The 21303-nt window shown below is 32.2% G+C and overlaps 1 protein-coding gene and 1 long non-coding RNA gene across 2 annotated transcripts; both read left to right on the plus strand.

Moving 5' to 3' along the window:
- The first annotated feature begins 5366 nt into the window (after positions 1–5366).
- LOC139525074 (cell adhesion molecule CEACAM6-like) lies at positions 5367–7501 on the plus strand. Its single transcript, XM_071320253.1, has 3 exons — positions 5367–5397; positions 5898–6188; positions 7116–7501. The coding sequence occupies exons 1-3, from the start codon at positions 5367–5369 to the stop codon at positions 7499–7501; spliced, it is 708 nt and encodes a 235-aa protein (XP_071176354.1).
- A 3355-nt stretch (positions 7502–10856) lies between these two features.
- On the plus strand, positions 10857–20986 carry LOC139523600 (uncharacterized). Its single transcript, XR_011664651.1, has 5 exons — positions 10857–11425; positions 11786–11825; positions 13177–13229; positions 14909–14933; positions 18040–20986. It is a non-coding gene; the product is annotated as an uncharacterized lncRNA (long non-coding RNA).
- Positions 20987–21303: the final 317 nt, after the last annotated feature.

A 21303-nucleotide genomic window follows, 5' to 3' on the forward strand; every position in this document is an offset into this window, starting at 1 on the left:
TATAAAAGACTATAATTTATCGGTCAATGATTATCAAACGACACAAAGAAAACAAGTAAATTCGTGCATTACATTTTTGTAAACCGTCAACACGTACTATATTATTCAATTGGTTTGAAAAATAGGATATCCTTTCTTAAAGTAATGACAAAGTGCACGTGCAAACAATTTAAGATATTTTAAAACTAATGTGTTTTTTTCATGAAATTATGGTTTATCAAATTTATGGTTATAAAATTGAAAATGGAATGTTATCATTTAAAATGAGTAATTACGCTTTTATTCTCTTTCGTGTTTCTTTGTAAAAAAAATAAATGTTATTCATCACTGAAGAAGTAACATTCAAAACCGTTCATTCCTATATTCTCAATCATCGATTAGGAATATATTGGTCGCCATTCAAACCGACAACCTCAAATTTAAAAAAAAAGACAATCAACCTCAAACAGTTTAACGGTTAAGATAAACATTTGTTAACACTTCATGATAACAGTTTACAATTTTGTTTGTAATTGTTAGTTCTGCAAAACTTGGGAAAGGAAGTGTTTGTGCAAAACTGCAAAACTGCAAAACTTAAAACTTACCTTCTATGATGAGGTTATCTAAAACATTTTCAATAGCATTAATTGAGCCAACATTATGTAAAACCGTATTGATTACTCTCGCATATTTGTTTAATGCATAATATCAACGGAATGTACATTATCCTTTGCAGAGCAGATTATATAATGTCGGATTATTATTATAAAGTTAATTAGTTTGATCAATTCTTATAGATACTATTTTTCAGTTTATATCTGCTGCAAAGTAATTAGTGTGTGTCTTGTTTTGTTTTCATAGTTTAATTTTATTTTGATGAGGATAAACATGTATAAAAGTGTTAAATTTGTAGGGGTGAAATGTGATCTTTGCGTGTTTGTTCTATATATAACTGCATGTACATTAAACTTAATTCACGATAGACGGAAAGTAAAAGGTCAGATATTTAGGTTTCATGTGCAAAATATGTTTGTGTCATTTTTTTCAGTAAAAACACAGAAAGTGACAACAATATCATTTTCCCACAATCTGTTCTTGTTTTTGTTCATATATAACAACAGTTTTTTTTTTTAATACAGTACAGATGATTTAACTTGGTATGAGTTTCTGTGGTGATATAACCTTTTCAATCAGCGACTTGAAAAAATATACTATTCAATCACAGACAATACAGTGTCTAACATAAAAAATGCCAAATACAAAATTCGTACGATTATTAAGTGCTGTAGATGAAGTTCATGTATCAAAATTTTCCAACAGAACTGTATCATTACATTTCCACAATGTGTATAATGATTTCTGATTGTATAATACAATGAGAACACATGAGGATTTTTACAAGTTTTATCTTTTTCGGGTAACCATTTGTAGTCAACACTAAGTAGTTTATCCAGTATTTGAACCACTGTGATCTACTACTTGTTGAATTTTTAATGATATGTTATAAATGAATTCCAATTAAAACTGTTTTCGGTTAATGGCTTGCCTCGAAGTAATCACTGACCCTAAACAAACATGTGCTGCTGCTTATATTAGAGAGGCGAGGATAATGCCATAGTTAAAATATAGAAACGATTAAAAAAACTAAGCAGTATATACAAAACAATATACAAAAACGCGCTGAACATAAGCCCAACAGAACACCGGTGGATCTCAATTGCTACGAAAAGGTGATTAGAAAGCTGATAGGCAACATATCTGTAAATTGCACATCGTTGTTGTTTGTTTGGTTCTAGTTCAATTTACATTAATTTTGTAAATAACTGCTTATATTTGGTGTAATGCTTGTCATTTGTAGAACCTATTGCAATTAACGCTCCAGTCACCCAGTATACTCCAAAATTGCAGTCCTCAGTAACTCTGCAGTGCGCTGTAACTCAAAGTATTGCATCTCAAATAATATGGATTAAAGATAACGTTCAACTAAATATAGACACTAATTCACGACTTACTGGTGGTACTGTCGCTACTGAATCTCTGACAATTACTAATGTACAGCAATCTGATGGTGGAAACTACGTGTGTAGAGGCATTGATGCTTTCACTGGTAACATTGTGAATACAGATACCATTAATGTGAACCCTGTTGGTAAATATCTGTATACATTGAGTTTTGTTAGTGAAAATAAGGTCATCTTATAATTATAGAGGGGGAAATAAGATAACTCTGTAATAATATTGAAGGTATTTATATTACAATCACCAAATCTTCTTTCCATACCACAAATATGCTAAACATGATAAAAGAAGATTAATACGGATTTTGGACCTGTGTACAGCTGCATGTCATTGATTTAGACGACATGTATACTGAATCACTCTAAAGTATTCCCTTTAATAAGAGACAACAAAGATGTGACAAAAACGTTGCATGTATAATGAGAGTTGTAAAAGTTCAAAATATTAACAAAAAGGAAGTGGCTGCATGGTAAGTGTTACATATGATCACGCCTTACAACTTACACCAGTACTTAAAACCTTCCATCCTTTTAGGTGGATTTTACATAGATAAATAAAATCGTATAATATAAGCGAAATGAGGATGTTAAATTTGATGTATGCCTTTTTGTGCTTCTTCGTTACATTTGTTGTTTTTATAGTGATTAAGATGATAATACAATGTTGACTGCTGTACCCCTATTTTTGACATTTTTACCTATTGTGTCTGCTAGTTTTGTTTACGCATCGTTGACAACATAATGAAATTTGATGCGACTGTCATACAAGTGAGAGGTTTAGCTAGCTATAAAACCAGGTTCAATCCATCATTAAAATTGAGAATGGAAATGGGGAATGTGTCAAAGAGACAACAACCCGCCCAAATAAAAAACAACAGCAGAGGGTCACCAACAGGTCTTCAATGTAGCGAGAAATTCCCGCACCCGGAGGCGTCCTTCAGCTGGCCCCTAAACAAATATATACTAGTCCAGTGATAATGAACGCCATACTAATTTCCAAATTGTACTCAAGAAACTAAAATTAAAATAATACAAGACTAACAAAGGCCAGAGGCTCCTGACTTGGGACAGGCGCAAAAATGCGGCGGGGTTAAACATGTTTGTGAGATCTCAACCCTCCCCCTATACCTCTAACCAATGTAGTAAAGTAAACGCATAACAATACGCACATTAAAATTCAGTTCAAGAGAAATCATTTTCTACATAAGAAAATGTCTGTACCAAGTCAGGAATATGACTGTTGTTATCCGTTCGTTGATGTGTTTGAGCTTTTGATTTTGCCGTTTGATTAGGGACTTTCCTTTTTGAATTTTCCTCGGAGTTCAGTATTTTTGTGATTTTACTTTTTACTAATTAGTATAATAGAACTGCAGTTAAATACATAAAATCATTCACTACAAAAAGAGCCATGAAACATTTCACGAAATGTTCATTGTACATTAAGTTCTGTAAAATATTCTAAATTATCGCAAACAGGAAGTGCTTGACAGACATGACAGATATGTGTATACATTGCTTACACTTTACAACTCATTAATGTGTAACTGTAAACCAAATATTTAACCATTCCCTGCAGTCGGAGCTAAGAATATTTTTGATTGTATAAGATGGGTTTGACGAAAATTTTTCTTGTCCAATCAGCAACCAGAAAGTGAATGCTCTGTGAAATCAAAAATTGCTTACTCAGTACAAGTTAAAATCATTCAGCTTCAGATAAAACATAAATAATTTCTTCCATATGAGTCATAAAAGCTTCTAGTAAAAATCTTCCAAAAACCTGCCGAACAGACGGACTACCAAACAGACGGATGGACGGATTCGCGACAATGGTGAACAGAGGGTTATTAAACGTATCAGTTTTACGCTATATTCAAAGATGAACTTTTTCTGCATAGCAGACACATATTCATGCATGTTGCTTTGATGATCTTTATGAGTTTTACAAATACTAATAAGTGATGAATTAGGTCGTTTTTAATTTTATTCATTTATGCACAGAAAACTAGTTATATATAATTTACAAACCTTGCGCATGTGTTGGTTTTCAAACCAGAGATTTGCTGGTACACATAGTCTGCAATTAAAAGTGGGATTTTACAAACCAGCAGAAGAGACTTTTAATCCGATATTGTCATACATTGCACATGATAGTTTTGCAAAACATATGTGTTTGTTTACACTGCTATTCGGATATATAATCTTTTCTTTAAAAGGGACCAATTTTTACGCTTAAAAGTGAAAGTAAAATATAAGCAAAGATAACAAAGATGTCAATTTCAATTTATATTCGATTGTGTTTGGTATCTGAAATATACATATGATAACGAAATGATTTAATAGAAGTCAGTAGTAAATTCTAAAAATGTTCCAGAAAGTTTTTTTTATTAATTAATCTTGTTGGATCAATAATGTCCTGAAAGAAACGCGATATAAACATTAAAGCAAAAAGTTAACATTTACAGTTAAAATCATTTTTTAATATGCATTAGAAATCATTTTAGGCACACCACCAATAACATCCATCACACAGCCGTCCTATACTCAAATAACAGGACAACAAATTATTCTGGGGTGTACAGTTAACTCACCTAACAGTCTTCTACAGGAGGTTCAGTGGACCTTTACCAATAATCAAGGACAAACGACAGACCCTATCTCTATTTCAAACTCAAATGGAAAGTATTCAGGCTCCTCAGTTAATAGTCCATCTTTGACCATAAACAGTGTTGCATCAACCGACCAAGGAATATACAGTTGCAAGGCCAGAAATCTGGTTGGGACCAGCACAAACAATCCGAGAACAAATCTCATTGTCACCGGAAGTATGTTTACTTAATAATGTAAAACTGTATGTTAAAAAAATATGAAAATGTCGTATAATTAACAATGAGACCATATCTACAAGAATCTAATTGACAAAGATCAAGTGAAAACAATTATGTACTACAGTCTTCTGGTGGAAACTACGTCTGTCGAGGCATTGATGCTGTCATGGGTAACATTGTGAACACAGATACCATTAACATGATTGAGGTGAAACCTATTGGTAGGAACCTGAATCCATTCAGTTTTTTAAGAGAAATCAAATTGTCGATTTTTAGAGAGGGAAATAAGAAATCTCTGTAAAACATCGTTGTTATTTATATCAAAATCTTAAAATTTCTTGTTCTTACCATCATTAAATCAAACAAATAATACGGTGTCTGGATCTATTTTCGATTGAGATAATATGTACAATAAAGCATTCCAGACCATTCCCTTTCGTTGAAGACAAAATTGTTCAAGTACAAAAAGTGATGTAAAATTTCTAAATAAGTAAAAAAAATGGCTAATTGTCAGATGTAAAAATGTATTATTCTATATAGAGTAATGTCTACTTCTGAAAATGCTCCAAGCAGAGGTTTGGGGTGGTGAGGTATTTTAGATGATATTAATTCATATTATGTTTAAAAGTCGTAATGTTTGATGTTTGTGTCTGGCATATGTAAATTAACCTTTTTCTCATTTTAATGACATGCATTTTCAGAAAATAAGATATATCAGTTTGCGATTAGTATCTTACCTCGACTTACTCACTGACCTTAGACAAACATATGCAGATACTGATATCAGAGATGCGAAAATGGAAAAGGAAAATGCAGTGTCGAAAAACAAATAATAATGCCAACTAAGAAAAATAGAAACGACAAAAAGACATACAACAGTACACACAAAACAATATACAAAAAAGGGTATTTAATAATAGAAACCCAACACAAAAAACACGGGGGAATAGCAGGGGCTACATAAGGATTATCAGATGGCATTTTGCGAATTTATCTGTACAATTGCACACCATAATTGCTTGTTTGGTTTCTGTTCCATCGACATGTCCAAAAAATACTTATATTTTATTAATAGATCTAATTGCAATGAACGCTCCAGTAACCCAGTATAATCCAATACTACAGTCATCGGTTACTCTGCAGTGTGTTGTTACTCAAGGTATTGCATCTCAAATAATTTGGATTAAAGATGACATTCAACTGAATATAAGCAGTAATTCACGACTTTCTGGAGGCACAGTCGCCAATGAATCTCTGACAGTAGGCAATGTGCAACAGTCTGATGGTGGAAAGTACGTTTGTCGGGGCATTGATGCATTAACTGGTAACGTTGTGAATACACATACAATTACGGTTAACCCTGTTGGTAAGTACTTGTGTGCATTCATTTTTTTCTAAAAACAATTGTTAGTTAAAAGAGACGGACAACATTGCAATTATCCATACTCAAATCATTTAATCTGTTTGTTCGTACCATCATTTAATCAAACAAGAATGATACGGAGTCTGGACCTGTATTTGATTGAGATGTTATGTACAACAAAGCATGCAAGACCATTCCCTTCCTTTAAAAATAAAATTGTTATTTGAAAATTCAAGAGACCAAAAAATGAACCTCCAATTTCATACCTAGATAGTAGAGAGATAGCAATTATAATGAATAGAATGTATAAATGATATACATATATTATAAACATAATGTCTGTCATTTATTAGTATGACGTCAATATAAAGTCAGTAATGACAAATGTTCCTCACAGTTTATGACTTAAATATTTTTTGGAGGATCTGTAATATTCCAGAAAGAGACATGATATAAAAAATTATAAATAAAAAGTAAAATCACAAAAATACTGAATTTCGTGGAAAATTTAAAACGAAAAGTCCCCAATCAAATATCAAAATCAAATGCTCAAGCACATCAAAGGAATAGATATATCATATTCCGGACTTGATGCAGGCATTAATAATTGCAGATACCAGTGGATTAAACCTTGTTTTATAGCTAGTTAAAACTATCACTTCTATGACAGTCGTATACAATTCCATTATATTGACAGCGATGTTTGATTTTTTTACATTAAAAGTATCAAGAATAAAGATCACATGAATGTTTAATTCAAAGTGGCTACAACTATAGTGTAAAAGTATTAAGGTTCAGTTTGTCTTATGGTGTTGAAAATCGTGGATTCAACATGGTTTTATAGCATACATACACATTAAAGCAAGATAGATAACATTTACAGTTATGTTTATATATGTTCTAATGTACGTCAATTTATAATCATTTAAGGATCACCACCTGTAACAACTATTCCAAAGTCAACATATAATCAATTACCCGGAAAACAAATTATTCTCGGCTGTTCAGTCAGCTCACCAAACAGTCCTATACAGCAAGTGCAATGGACATTAACCAATTATGGAGGACAAGTGACAGATCATATCCTTGTTTCAACCTCAAATGGAAAGTATTCAGGATCAACAACATCTAGTCCATCTTTGACCATTAACAATGTGGCATCCACGGACCAAGGAACGTACAGCTGTAAGGCCAGAAATTTAGTTGGGACCAGCAGAAACAATCCGACAACAACTCTTACTGTAACAGGTAGTATGTTTATTCTATATTGTGTATTTTTCTTAGAAAATAAGAAAATGTTGTATGGTAAAAAATGAGACCAAATCTATTATAGTCTCATGGACAAAGATTAATTTTGAACAATAACTAGTAATTGCACAACCTTATACAATACATAAAAGAGGGACGAAAGATACCAAAGGGACAGTCAAACTCATAAATCTAAAACAAACTGACAACGCCATGGCTAAAAATGAAAAAGACAAACAAACAACAGCACACACGACACAACATAGAAAACTAAAGAATAAACAACACGAACCGGACCAAAAAACTAGGGGTGATCTCAGGTGCTTCGGAAGGGTAAGCAGATCCTGCTCCACATGCGGCACCCGTCGTGTTGCTTATGTGATAACAAATCCGGTAAATAGTCTAATTCGGTAGGTCACATTCAGGAAAGGGAAGGGGATTGTAGTTACGACGTAAGGAACATATCCGATATCATTTGTGATACGGTTATTCCATAACGGTCAACCAACTCGTGATGGCGTCCGTAAAATTTACGAAGGGATGATTTCAACTTCACCATTTGGAACTCTTGGTTTAATAGCTTCCCTGTGAGCAGCAACCCTCTATCAATAAAATCATGATAGGAAATGCAAGCACGGGAATATCGTAAATAATTGGGAGAGATATACCCCGTATGCAGGTACTGCTGGAATGTTGCTACTTAGAAATGGAAAGTTCACAATTGGAAAGCTGAAATCATCTCTTTTGTCGTAAAGTTTTGTTTTCAACCGACCCTCATTGTCAATTTCTAGATGTAAGTCAAGATATTAGGCCGACTTAACTGTATCTGTAGTATCCTTTATCTCTAGCTCGATTGGATAGATGCGTTCCACATAGTCACCAAATTTTGAATTATTTAGTGAAAGATCTATATAGCGAAAAGTAGAGTTAAAGGATAGTGCTAACTTCTTATTTTTCTTCCTAAGAAATTCCTGAATGAAGTCAGTTTCAGAGAATTTTTTGTTCGAATCAGAGTGATCCTTTACAAAGTAGGATTTATCCCTCCCTAAGACAAGATACTTGTATCATAAATTCATGCTGTATACTATACGGTAGGCTTTACAAAACCACAGAATGAACAAATTTGAAACTATTAAGAAAAGAAAAATAACAGTTTACCAACAGTCTTCTTTACAGCAAGAAATGAAATGCAATAATTACAGATAACAACAAACCATAACCACTGGATTACAGGCTGTTTTGTTTTAAAATAGACACATTACTAAAGTTGATTTGACGGATAGACTATATAAACTCAAAATATCGAGGCAGGACTTCTTCAAAGCCTTTGTTAACAAACAATTTTGCTACAACAGCTAATACAGATTTGTTTTGTCTATAAATGTCGTAGGAACTGGCACCACAGGAATTAAACTGCTACAATTACTGAAGATAAGTACTTGTATATATAAAAAAATGTCTTAATATGTGATGATTTCCGATTGTGCATTTTCGATTTCTATGTAGCAACATTCAATCAGCGCCTGGTTGTGGACTTATATATATCCCAGTCGATACGATATTCCAGGGAATATATATATTTCCTAGCTTGATTTCCTTGTAAGAGGGTTGCTGCTCACACGGAACTCATAAAACTAGGAATTCAAAGTGGTAAAGTTGGAATCATACTTTCGTTATATTTACGGCCACCATCACGACTTGGAATCGGTTGAGTCATGGAAGTATTATATTGACAGAAACACACACGAAAAATTAGCACATTCCAATCCCACTGATTTCTTTAAGAAAATAAAAGGTTCCGACTCAGTTTTTCAAGTTCGTGATAACTCCTTTGTGGGGTATCTGTGATGCCGCCTTCGCCTGTTCTTTTAACTGAAGCTGGTCTTATCACGTGATTTGATATCGATTGTCTTAACTACCTACAAATGTAAATAAACACAGAAACTCCCGTGGTTATTTGTGAATCGCCACATGAATAACAACACCTGTTTCCGTTCAATAAATGAAGAACAACGCTGAAAAGATCGAAAAAATCGGTCCATATTTAACAAAATGACATAAGAAAATTAACTGCATTCGGAAAAACGGCAAGCTTATTTTTAGTTTTGTTGAGTATGTTTTAATCATTGGAACTTGGAATCGGGAAATATCCGATTATGAAAATTACATGATTCTGAAGAAGAGTGTTAACAGAAAATAATGTGATGCGCTTGTAGTGTGCCAGATGATGCCGGATAACTCAAATTTTAGTTTAATGATTGTAAACTTTTATCGAGTGTTACACAAATATTTATGGTTTTCTCTATCGTAAAATGTTATTAACTTATTTATCAAATATGTTTTAAAGACCAAAAGAGGTTAATAATTACAAGATGTGATACCTGTACATAGCAATATCAGGTTACGAGACATGCAGATGAATTGTTACACCTTTTATGATAATTCCAAAGTTGTAAACAACCTTAAACATTCATCCTAGTCCGAGATTACTCGATCTGACGTCTGACAGATTTATTTTTACAGATGGCTTTTAATATTTCTGGATGCATTTAAAGAACGACCACCATGATTGGCCCTATGCAGTTAAAATTTTTTTAATCATGGAAATCAAATTAGAATTTATTTATGTGTTTAAAAGCTTAACAGTTCTGAACTGTGACATCTTACACCGTATGCTAAGCAATTTATGTGTTTGTTTCTTGTTAAATTGCATGAAATATTTGCCATTGGATTTTCAGGAAACAATAAATCAAAATACTTGATATTTTTTTCGGATCAAAGCTCTTTAACCCCGTCCCTCCGGGCCAACTTTTTGATTAAAGTTTTGTTGGAAATTCTTTCATTAAACACTTCGTTAAAATATTATTTTGAAATTGATTGCAACTTAAACTAAAATATTTATGATTTGTGAGTATTTTTACTCTTCGGTGTTTTTGTTTTTGTTTTTTTATTAGGTGAAAATAGTCGCGGGGATTTCGTTTCTTTTCTTTTTATTTGTTTTTATGCAGCAAAACCCGTAAAAACTGACATATTTGTCATTCACATGGTCGGTAAATGTAATTTCCTTGACAATTATGTACACATCCGGTTATTTCGGCATGTTCCGTAATTACGATCATTCACGAGCTTCCAAAAATTTGATCGGAACTCATGCATCCATAAGATATGTCGAGTTCATTAACAGATACTTAACGATTTTGCGGCATCGCAATATAAACGTTTGAAGTCCGTTTGTTGGAGTTCCTGTCAATATAATACTTCCATGGTTGACTGTTACGAAATGTCTGTTTCATAGATGACGACGAAAATGTTCCAATTGTCATAACCTCAATCCCGTCCTCTTTTGCCCGAATGTGACCATCGGAATCAGACTTTTCACAAAATTTGTACTTACATGAGCAACGCGACTGGTTCAACATGTTTGCCCTTCCAAAGCAGCCTGAGATCATCTCCAGGTTTAAGTAGGCTTCGTGTTGCTCAGTTTTTTTACGTTAAGTTGTGTGTACTGTTGTTTTTCTGTTTTTCTGTTTGTCTTTTTCTTTTTTGGCTATGGCGTTGTCAGTTTTTATTCGACTTGAGTTTGAATTTCGCTTTGGTATGTTTCGCCTCCCTTTTTATCAAACGGTCCCTGAGTATTTATTTGATTAATGCTGACGGAAGTACAGAAAGGCAGACGTACGTAGACTATTATTAGAACCCGTGCGGTGCATAAACAGAGGACAAAAACTTAACTTTTTTTTATATATTTTATACATGTAGACTGCGTTGTTTGCCTCCTGTTTATGTGTCTTTTTTCCATGTCAATGTACGTTTATCTTTGACATATCATTTTGAATGTTGATATTTCCCTTTGCTCACTTATTTCAATGTACATGTATTATTATTATTTTTAGATAGTAAAGAAGAACACAGTCTCATTTACCTTGTGATTGGGATTGTTGCAATATTACTCCTCTTCATAGTAATATTTTCGATTTTTTGTTATAGAAGAGGTATGATTACTTGTTATCAATGAATTTAAATTGCAGATTATTTTATGTACCCGGTACGGTGATGTATTGCTTTTCTAAATAATAAGATTATATGTTTTTAATAGTAGCTTGGTAAATACACTATTTGTAGTTACATCAGATCAATGAGTATATCAATATTCAGTTTATTTAGTGGTATACGTTATGATATCTTGTGAATTATAAAATATATATTATTCCACACATATGTTCTTTGACTGAGTTTTTTTACTTGCTGTTGTTTGTATTTCTTAACGTCAATATAAACCCCGTCTATACAGAATTATTTTTGTAAAACGAAGGATGTTTTATATTCGTTTAGTTTTGATAAATATATTCCAGGCTTAAAACAAGGTCAGGTTAAGGAGAAAGAAGATGTAAGGTATGGAAAAGAATGTCCATTGTATAGCTACATGTGCATCCAGTGTATAATTAGTTTTGAGTTGAATTATAGTTTTAAAGATGATGATAAATATACAATTGTGTTTGACGCTGAGCAATTGAGACTGTGACACAATGTTTTACATTGTCTTTATTTCTTAGAAAGATTCAAGTTTAAGATCTTTTCTAATTGCAGTTGCTGAGTTGTTGTCGTAATGCCATTTATCCATTTTCTACTTTATATATAGATAATGTAAATTTAGAAGCCCCTGCTGTGCATCAGGCATTAGTTAGTGAATGTTTTGAGGAAATAAAACCTAAAAGATTATATCATGATTTTTTACAGTTGTATATTATAAACATGTTCTTGCGTTGAGTAAGATAAAGTTGCTAAACGCAAGTTCCTGCTGGCATGGAAAATATCTGAAACAAATGCAAACATGTTAATCAGTAGCCTGTGTACCTATAACTGATACAGTTTATAAAGTTGAGACACCCGAATTGCAATTCTGAATTTATATTTATCAAAGACGCTAAAATACAATTATTTGAAAACCGAGTGTACAGAAACACTTGGTAAGCTATATAACATAAAAACCTAACATCATAGCCTTACACAAAAATAGAGATAGACAAAGATTTGCAATATTGGTTAATAAATAGTTTATAAATTAATATATACATCATAAGTATATGGAAAAAAGATTTAAATGTTTTTAATAAACAAAATTTAAGAAAAAAAATTTAATTTTTAAAATATAAAATTTAAATATGTTGAAATAAATACAAAATTAAATTTTGTTGCAAGAGACACAAAATTAATTTCTGTTAGAATGAATAGAAAATTTAATTGTGTTGAAATAAATACATGCTATATTGACTACGCTCTTTTATCCAGTAATAATACGTGTCCATATCTGAACTAAAATTAAAAACTAATGACACTAGTGCAAAAAGAACAAAACGAAACGATCGCTTCCTATCTATATACACAGGTTTTCAGTTCTAAATGGAAAGACGACATGCATGAGGGATGTAGCCGTTTGTAAATTAAGGAAAAATAGTACTAAAGTTGCAGAGTAACTGCCGTTGATTGGCAAATGAATTGTCGCAATTTTTTTTTCATTTGACAGTTTTTGTTCTATAAAGCTTTCCTACAAACACAGTATATCTATTGGAATAAAAAACTAACAATGTTTGCAACAACTTTCTTAAATGTTTTATAAAACTAAAGAAAAAAAAAACCAATTTCAATATTTGTTTCAAACTCTGATAATCACCGACAAACGGATAACAACAATACAGAAACAATAATACACTTGATCAATATTATCTTCTCACTTTCATTTTAGCAATACAGATATATCACAACATGCACCGAGATCAAACCAGCTTCAAACAACAGGTAAGTAAATTTCATTGATATTTAAATATCAGCAAATATTTTCAAAACAAAATTTACAAGTCCTCTCTGTCGCAGTCTAAAACAAATTAGTTGTTGTAATATGTGAATGCTTCACAACTTGGACTTTCTCTTATTTCCTGGTGAGTTTTAAAAGAAAGGTGAAAATTTTATGATAAAGAACAGGGGGAAACACGCCAAAAGAACAAACAACGGTGGACAAAACACAACACAGAAAACCGAAGACTACACAACACTGACTCAAACGTTGGTGCTCCGGGATGGAAAGCAGATCCTGCTTTACTTTGGGCGCACTTAGTGTTGCTCGTGTAAGTGCAAAACCCAATGACAAAATTCTTGTTATTTTCTTGATGAATTGTAAGGTTTTGAAGGTTATTCTTTATTTAAGAATGTATCGTCTTGAATAAACCCATGATAGATACTCATTATCAAAATGTGTCCCGTCTATGCACATGTCTCAGTTATACCTTAATTTTGATTTGCGCACTTTTTTGAATGCATTATTTAATCTCAGAAATGTTGCTTGTTTGTGTTCAGTTTTCTGTTAGTCAGTGGTCGATAAAATATTTTACAAGTTTGAAGATGTGATTAAATACTACAGAATGCTTTTTTACAAAGCATATTTAATGGCAATGCAATATGTATTAGAGATTCGCTAAGATTGTTTTTTTTTCCTCAGTTTTGATATTGCTTAGTTTTTCTTAAATGAGTGTAACGTGAAGTTCCAACAACATGCTTTTTAATAATAGATTATCCTTATTATCGTTTCCTCAATAGAGGGTTGCATTCAAACCGTCTGCAAATTCTACATAGGAAACCTTAACTGGGACACGGATGATATCCCTGGTTGCATATTAAATGAAGTTATAAAGGAACATAACTAAATCCCGTCTCTTTCTTTTCGCGATTTTGATAATTCCGAATGTGATTCATAACCGAAAAACTTGAAAACAACGGGGAAAACGTCGGTTTACACAAGTGGGACACACATGTAGAATGACGTTACCCTGCCAGAGAATCTTATATCTTTTTACTGATATACAAATAATACAATTGTAAAACCATACCTAAGCTATAAAAGGCCTAACATTAAACATGAAACAATGTAACGTAAATCAAACGAGGCTAAACTACAGATTTCAGTACAACGCAATAATTAAAGAGTATACACCAATAAACAACTACAATAACATTAAAGGCTACTGACTTCCAAAAGAGACAGGTACTTATAAAATGTGTTTTAGTAAAACATATATCTGAGTGTCTGACTTGTAGAAGGACACAGCATAAAAACAAACTGTACCGATCACTTTAAAAAGGTGTGATTCATAAGATCGATGTAAAAAAAACATGACAAAAAGCATCAAACAACGACCATTGAATTACTGGTTTCAAATTGAGACAAGTCAATATTATCTAGTCATGGTTTGAAATATAATAAATAACAGCAAACAGGAACCACTAAATTACAGGGTCCTGGCTAGAAATTGAAGGAGTAAACGATGTCAAGTGATCCTCAAGTGTTTAGTCAATAATAATACAATGTATCTTATCTATAAATATTTTGAAATAAACGTTTGTCCTCACTCACAAAATGATTGAAGGAAAAAGCATCACAGATTTTTTTTTTCACACAGAAATTCATACTATGTTATTTTCAGAAAATCATAGTCAAGATCTTGAAAGGTAAGTTACTCATACGAATAGAAGTAGGTCTGATTGGTTTTGATATATTAATCTACTGCTTATACATATTGATAGTTTAATCAATATTTGATCATTTGTTGATTGGTTGAGACTATCCAACGTTTCATTGAAAAAATCTTCATATTCTCTTCTTAAAATACTGTTGTCTCATTGTGCTACTATATCAAGTCAGGCTGAAATAAGAATGTTGCGGTTCTGTTCATGTCATTAAATGGATTAACACTAGTATTTTTGTGGGCCCTTTATAGCTAGATGTTCTATGTGAGCCAAGGCTTCGAGCTGAAGTCCGTACTTTGACCTTTAATGGTTTACTTTTACAAACTGTGACTTGGATTGAGAGTTGTCTCATTTGCAATCATATCACATCTTCTGATATCCATCAACTTTTCAAAACACTAGTTTATGTTGATAGGGGATTAATAACGGATTCAAAAGAGCAAAAACAATATAAAGGTCAATGTGCTTGTTTTCGAGATATTAGTCATTGAAATTATGAAAACATAAATAAAATTTTATAAGACTTTTACAGATGGCTTATCATTATACACGTAAAAGATTTATAAAAAGAAAAATGGGGGTCAATTGGCAATTTTTTTTAAGGCTTTCAAATGGATAAAACCCGAGGATTCCAAAAAATCTGACAAAAATCCCAAAACATGGCAAGCGAACCTCCTTATAAAAGATATTGTCGGCACTAAACGAAACATCAGATAACGTCACGTAAGGGGTCAACTACCGCTTTTGATGAACGGAGAGTGATTAAATCTTCAGGTAAGCCAGTGACAAGAAATGTTATTTTGATTTATTGATAAATATAGACTGTACATTTTCAGATACAGAAAAATATAAATATCAATAAACATGTAAGACTAGGGTCTCAATTATTGCAGATAACCAGTTTTTGTTTGTTATCTTTAGGACTTCTTTGATATTTAAGAGCAGCTTGGTTTTCAAAACATTTGTCTTAAATTCGACTACTCTTAGGCGCATGCATTGATTTACCTGACTGCTTGTACAGATTTCCACTAAATTTACGTGTGTGATGCCATGGAAAAAGGAAGAAGACATCTATTTGCAGATGATTTGAAGGAATTACAGCAAAGCTTTTGTATTCAGTAATGATATTACTTCACTCATATTCGTTCTTTGAATGTATGAAATAAAATAAGTTTATTGTGGGAAAAATTAATAGCTGGGTTGTAGTGTTCGTTGTTGTTTCACTGTCTCTAATTACTCTATAGATGCTATTTAGAACTGCAAAAACTCTTAAAATACTCTTTGACCACAAAAAAGCATGCATGTGAAATATATCTTATGGTGTTTATATATCTCAACTTGTACGATTCGCTCGTGTATGTAAATAGTTATCATAGGTACCAGAATTATAATTTAGTACGCCAGACGCGCGTTTCGTCTACATAAGACTCATCAGTGACGCTCATATCAAAATATTTATTAAGCCAAACAAGTACAAAGTTGAAGAGCATTGAGGATCCAAAATTCAAAAAAGTTGTGCCAAATACGGCGAAGGTTATCTATGCCTGGGATAAGAAACAACGTTATAAATTTTAGCGAGAGAAATCTTATATGTTTTACTGAAAAATTATTACACCAGTGGTTTTGATATCACAAACTAGTCAAAACATTTACGTAATTGTATCATCGGTACAAGGACATCATTTGTTAATATAAATCAACATGTAGACATCGTATACGTTCGGGTATTTCACATCCATTTTTATGGCAATATTCTTAACAAAGCACAAAATAATTGACATTCACCTCAAAAGCTAACAAATAAAATTGAGAATGGAAATGGGGAATGTGCCAAAGAGACAACAACCCGACCATAGAAAAAACAACAGCAGAAGGTCACCAACAGATCTTCAATGTAGCGAGAAATTCCCGCACCCGGAGGCGTCCTTCAACTGGCCCCTAAACAAATATAAACAAAACCTTTAAACAGACTTATAAAAAAGGGATATAGTAACGATACTGTTGTTAGGTCATTAAATATGGCATATTTTGGCTTGATATTGATTCACTTAAAGGTCTTGGTATCGGAAATAAACACATTTATTCTAAAACCAGTTGTTGGCATGATACGAGTTATGTTTTTCTCATATATTTTATGATGGTATGATATTAAACCCCTAACGGGAGGGATTGTGCTTGCCACTCATATGATGAAGACATAAGCTTTTATATATAATCAGTTTAATTGAGGTCTGGAACTGGCATGTCAGCAACTTCTAGAAGTCATGTGTTAAATTGTGATTCAATTTCATTTTGTTAAGTTTCTTCTGTTGCTTATTTTACATCGGACTCGGACTTCTGTTAAACTAAGTTTGTCTGTGCGTATTGTTGTGTATTTGTTTTTTCTACTTTGCTAGAGGTATTGGGGGATGGTTGAGATCTCAAAAACATGTTTAACTCCGCTAAAGTTATGTGTCTGTCCCAAGTCAGGAGAATCTGACCTTTCTTAATCTTGTGTTATTTTTTAATTTAAGTAACTTTTATATATTTCGGAGTTTAATATGGCGTCCATTATCACTGAACAAGGATATATGTTTGTTTAGGGGTTAGCTGAGGCATGCCTCCGGGTGTGGGATTTTCTCGCTGTATTGAAGACCCATTTGTGGCTTTCGACTGTTTTTGCTCTGTGGTTGGGTTGTTGTCTCTTTGACACTTCCAACATTTCCATTCTTAATTTTCGAAGTTAGACAATATGTCTTTGGTAAATAAACTTTTTAAGTAACAATGTATTATTATGTACGGAATTATTGAAAAACGTTTACTTTCAGCGAGAATCTGATAATTTCCCTTACATGTTTTAATCTGAGGAATATTTAAGAGGATTTTAATGAAATTTAGTTTGATTTGCACACACAGTACAAGCAATACACCTGCAAACAGATTCAATTATTAAAAATTGTAAAAATTGTAAAAAATGAACAATTTTGCAAATACCATACATAAACCATCTGTACATTATTTAAAGTAAGAAAATCGAACCAAATTTATTTGTATTTAGTCTAATCAAAATAAGATGGAAATTTGTTTTAATAAATTTCTTGATATTCAGATATTATGACGGATTGGACCCAGACAGACAAGAGATGCATGTATATAACACACCACAAGACAACGAAGATAACAATCATTACATGACATTACCCGCAGATCATGCATACATAGATCCAATATGCTGATTGTCTTTTATATGCCCAATGTAATTGATTTGTAGTTATCTGGTACAATTACCGAGCTGAATGTAACTTTTTCTCTATGTACAGTTACCATTGCGTGATACACGAACAGTATTACATTATCAGTCATATGCTTATAGTAATACTTTTTTTAGTTTCAAACGAAGTGCCATTAATCGAGTACATTCCTTGTATAATTATGTAAACATTCTGATATTTTCCATATTTTCTTACCTTGTTTTTTAAACAGATGCAATGTCAAGGTACATTTGTTGTTAAATATATGTTCCTTATTTAATATACTTGGTAAAAACAACCAGGTTTTAGTGAATATGTTTATGTACAAATTCTTATTTAACAATCCGCTCAATTTCAATCTGAAAGAATGGACTTAATTGACAATGGTAAGATTTGCGCATTTGACACATGAAATGATTATTTATAATCCTGCTCAGTCCTTCACAATTTGTTCATAAAAAAACCCAATAATCATAATTTGCACATACTATCTAATATTGCATGTTATGTTTGCATCTATGTTATCGTTGATTTACTGAATTTTTTTAAGAACAACAAAACAAAGAAGAAAACAATGCTAATGTATTCGTAAAAAAACGACTTGCCATCATACTACTTTGTTGTTTCAGCTAATTAAATGCATAATAATATATAAATATTTAAGATAATGCAAGCAAATAATTGAATAATGAAATAATCTTTCAGAAAATTACTTCACGTACACCTTGGTCGGTTGATTGCCTACCTACAGTTTTTCTGAATCCTACTTTTTGTTTATTTTAATACATAGACATTGAATTACTAAGCATTACGGTTCTTTTTTTCGTTTGAGAAACTGCAACCCTATGCAATATTAATCGTCAAGTTATGCATGGCGAATTGAAACTTATATAAGATTATAAAGAATATCATATGGTGCATATCTCTTTAATATATATGTTATGCATACAACGAGTAGGGGATTGCCGTCGATGAAAATTATGAGGACTATTCTTATACAATCAACCACAAACACAAATGACATCAAGAACATTGAAAACAGTGTTTGATGCTTTTTTCTTATAAAAGAATAGATAAGTGTGAAAAACAAATTTCAGGTTCTCAAATGTTTGCTAACTAAGAAGAGACAATCGATTAACCGTAGAAACAATTATGCATTGTTCCCTTCTTTCGACAGGCTCTCTGAATAATTCATTGCTGTTTAATCAGGATTAATCTGAGCTCTCATTTTTTTTTCATCGCATTTAGCATGTTTAGTTTTATAGAAAACAGAAAAAAGAGACAGGTACAACCAAAGCATAGAAAAATACTATCTCTATTAATAACCTACAATAGATATCAAACTGTAGATACACGTAAAAAAAACCTGCACACATATGATATCGTATGTAAGAAATGTTCACGGGAACGTACAAAACCGCCTTATCTGCTATGATCATGATGGCTGAAAGCATGTTGGTTTACAAAGGAGGGGCGAGAAATACCAGAGGGACAGTCCAACTTATAGATTGAAAATAACAATACAACCGGATATCAGAGAAAATATACAGTATGATAAGGAAAGTCCCTTTCACTTCTAAGGTAGTTGTAAGTCTGGTAGGTGTAAATGTAGAAGAATGAAAGTTTGTGCAACTCAAAGGTTTCAGATGTTTCTGTCTTGTAGCAACAAGTAAATAAAACTTTTCTCATATGTATGAAAATGTAGTATTTTATGCTGTAAATAATGCCCCTTCTTTTGCATTTGATTATTGTTCTTTATTATGTGATAAATTTCAATTATGAATATATATTCTGCTTTATTATTATTTTAAAATTTTGTACAGGTTAACACCATTTTTAAGCAATATTTTTGTGCATGTTATAACCTGTACAAATTTGCAACTTGTACACGACATTTATATACCTTCATATAACAACTATTTTTATTTGAAGCATATTTTTAGAGCCTCTTTTGTACACAAACTAAATAACCTTCGTCATTTTGGAAATTTAAGAATTGAACAAGCGTTTTTGTGATGGGTTTAGACTGTTTTATTCCATAAATTTGAAAATTGTTATAGTTTAATCAGGGTTGATTGTTATTCCTTTTACATTATAATTATACTGATGAAGGATATCGTTCATCTGAAATATTTATAGACAATTACATTAAACGTTTCATGTTGTTTGTTACCGATGTTGTTTTGTACACTTTTAGACATTTAAATATACATGTGCATGTATATGTATCCCCATGATCTAGATTTCTGGATATGAGATTGGTGCTGTAGTGTATGAAAGAGATGAGTTGAGGGACAGAAATGTGACAGCATAAGAATCTAATTCTAACACTGTGGGTGTTATTTGCAGACTTATAAAGATATGTGCATTAACTCGGCAACTCAAAAACTGAGATCCAGAGGGCATATGTATTGTATGGTTGTCACTTGTTTAGACTTGTATGTATGATATACTAATTTCTAGTTACTGTATAATGAATTGAATCATTATTCAATATGGTATATGCAAATTTGTAAGTAAGATTGCGGACAAATAGACATATGTTGTGTACAAAATTAAAATATAACTTCTCTACACGGTTAAAACGTATGTCTTATGTCTATTTCTAGATTCGCCTTCTGTGACAAGGTAACACCAAGACTATGGAAGTTATATTTTTATAAAGCGGATGTGGTCGTGCGGTTTAGACCGACGGACATGAGGCAAAGCGATATTTTAGTGTATCAAAGGTGTGAGTTCATCTACCGTTGAGTGACAAAAAAATTGTCAGCATAATAATCTAATTTTAACACTGTAGGGTGTAATGTTCAGTCTTATATATAAAAATAAATATATATGTAATTAGTTATCAAAGGTACCAGTTGTATAATTTGATACGTCAGAAGCGCGTTTCGTCATAAGACTCATCAGTAAAGCTCAGATCAAAATAGTTTGAAAACCAAGCTAATATAGACGGAGGAGCCTTGAGGACTAAAATTTTAAAAAATGTGCCAACTACGGCTAAAGTAATATATGCATAGGATAGGAACATTCTTAGTATTTGTCATTTTGGGTCCTTTTATAGATAAACACGCGGTATAAGGGCTTTGCTCATTGTTTAAGGCTGTATGGTCACCTACAGT

The sequence above is a fragment of the Mytilus edulis genome, chromosome 5, assembly GCF_963676685.1.
Source record: "Mytilus edulis chromosome 5, xbMytEdul2.2, whole genome shotgun sequence".
Taxonomy (NCBI): domain Eukaryota; kingdom Metazoa; phylum Mollusca; class Bivalvia; order Mytilida; family Mytilidae; genus Mytilus; species Mytilus edulis.

What these genes read in the sequence shown, in the direction of transcription:
- LOC139525074 (XM_071320253.1), top strand. Translation starts at nt 5,367, where the DNA reads ATGTCTACTTCTGAAAATGCTCCAAGCAGAG. An exon ending in TGAAAATGCTCCAAGCAGAG is followed by an intron (nt 5,398 to 5,897) that starts GTTTGGGGTGGT and finishes TTTTATTAATAG; the next exon opens with ATCTAATTGCAATGAACGCT. An exon ending in AATTACGGTTAACCCTGTTG is followed by an intron (nt 6,189 to 7,115) that starts GTAAGTACTTGT and finishes TAATCATTTAAG; the next exon opens with GATCACCACCTGTAACAACT.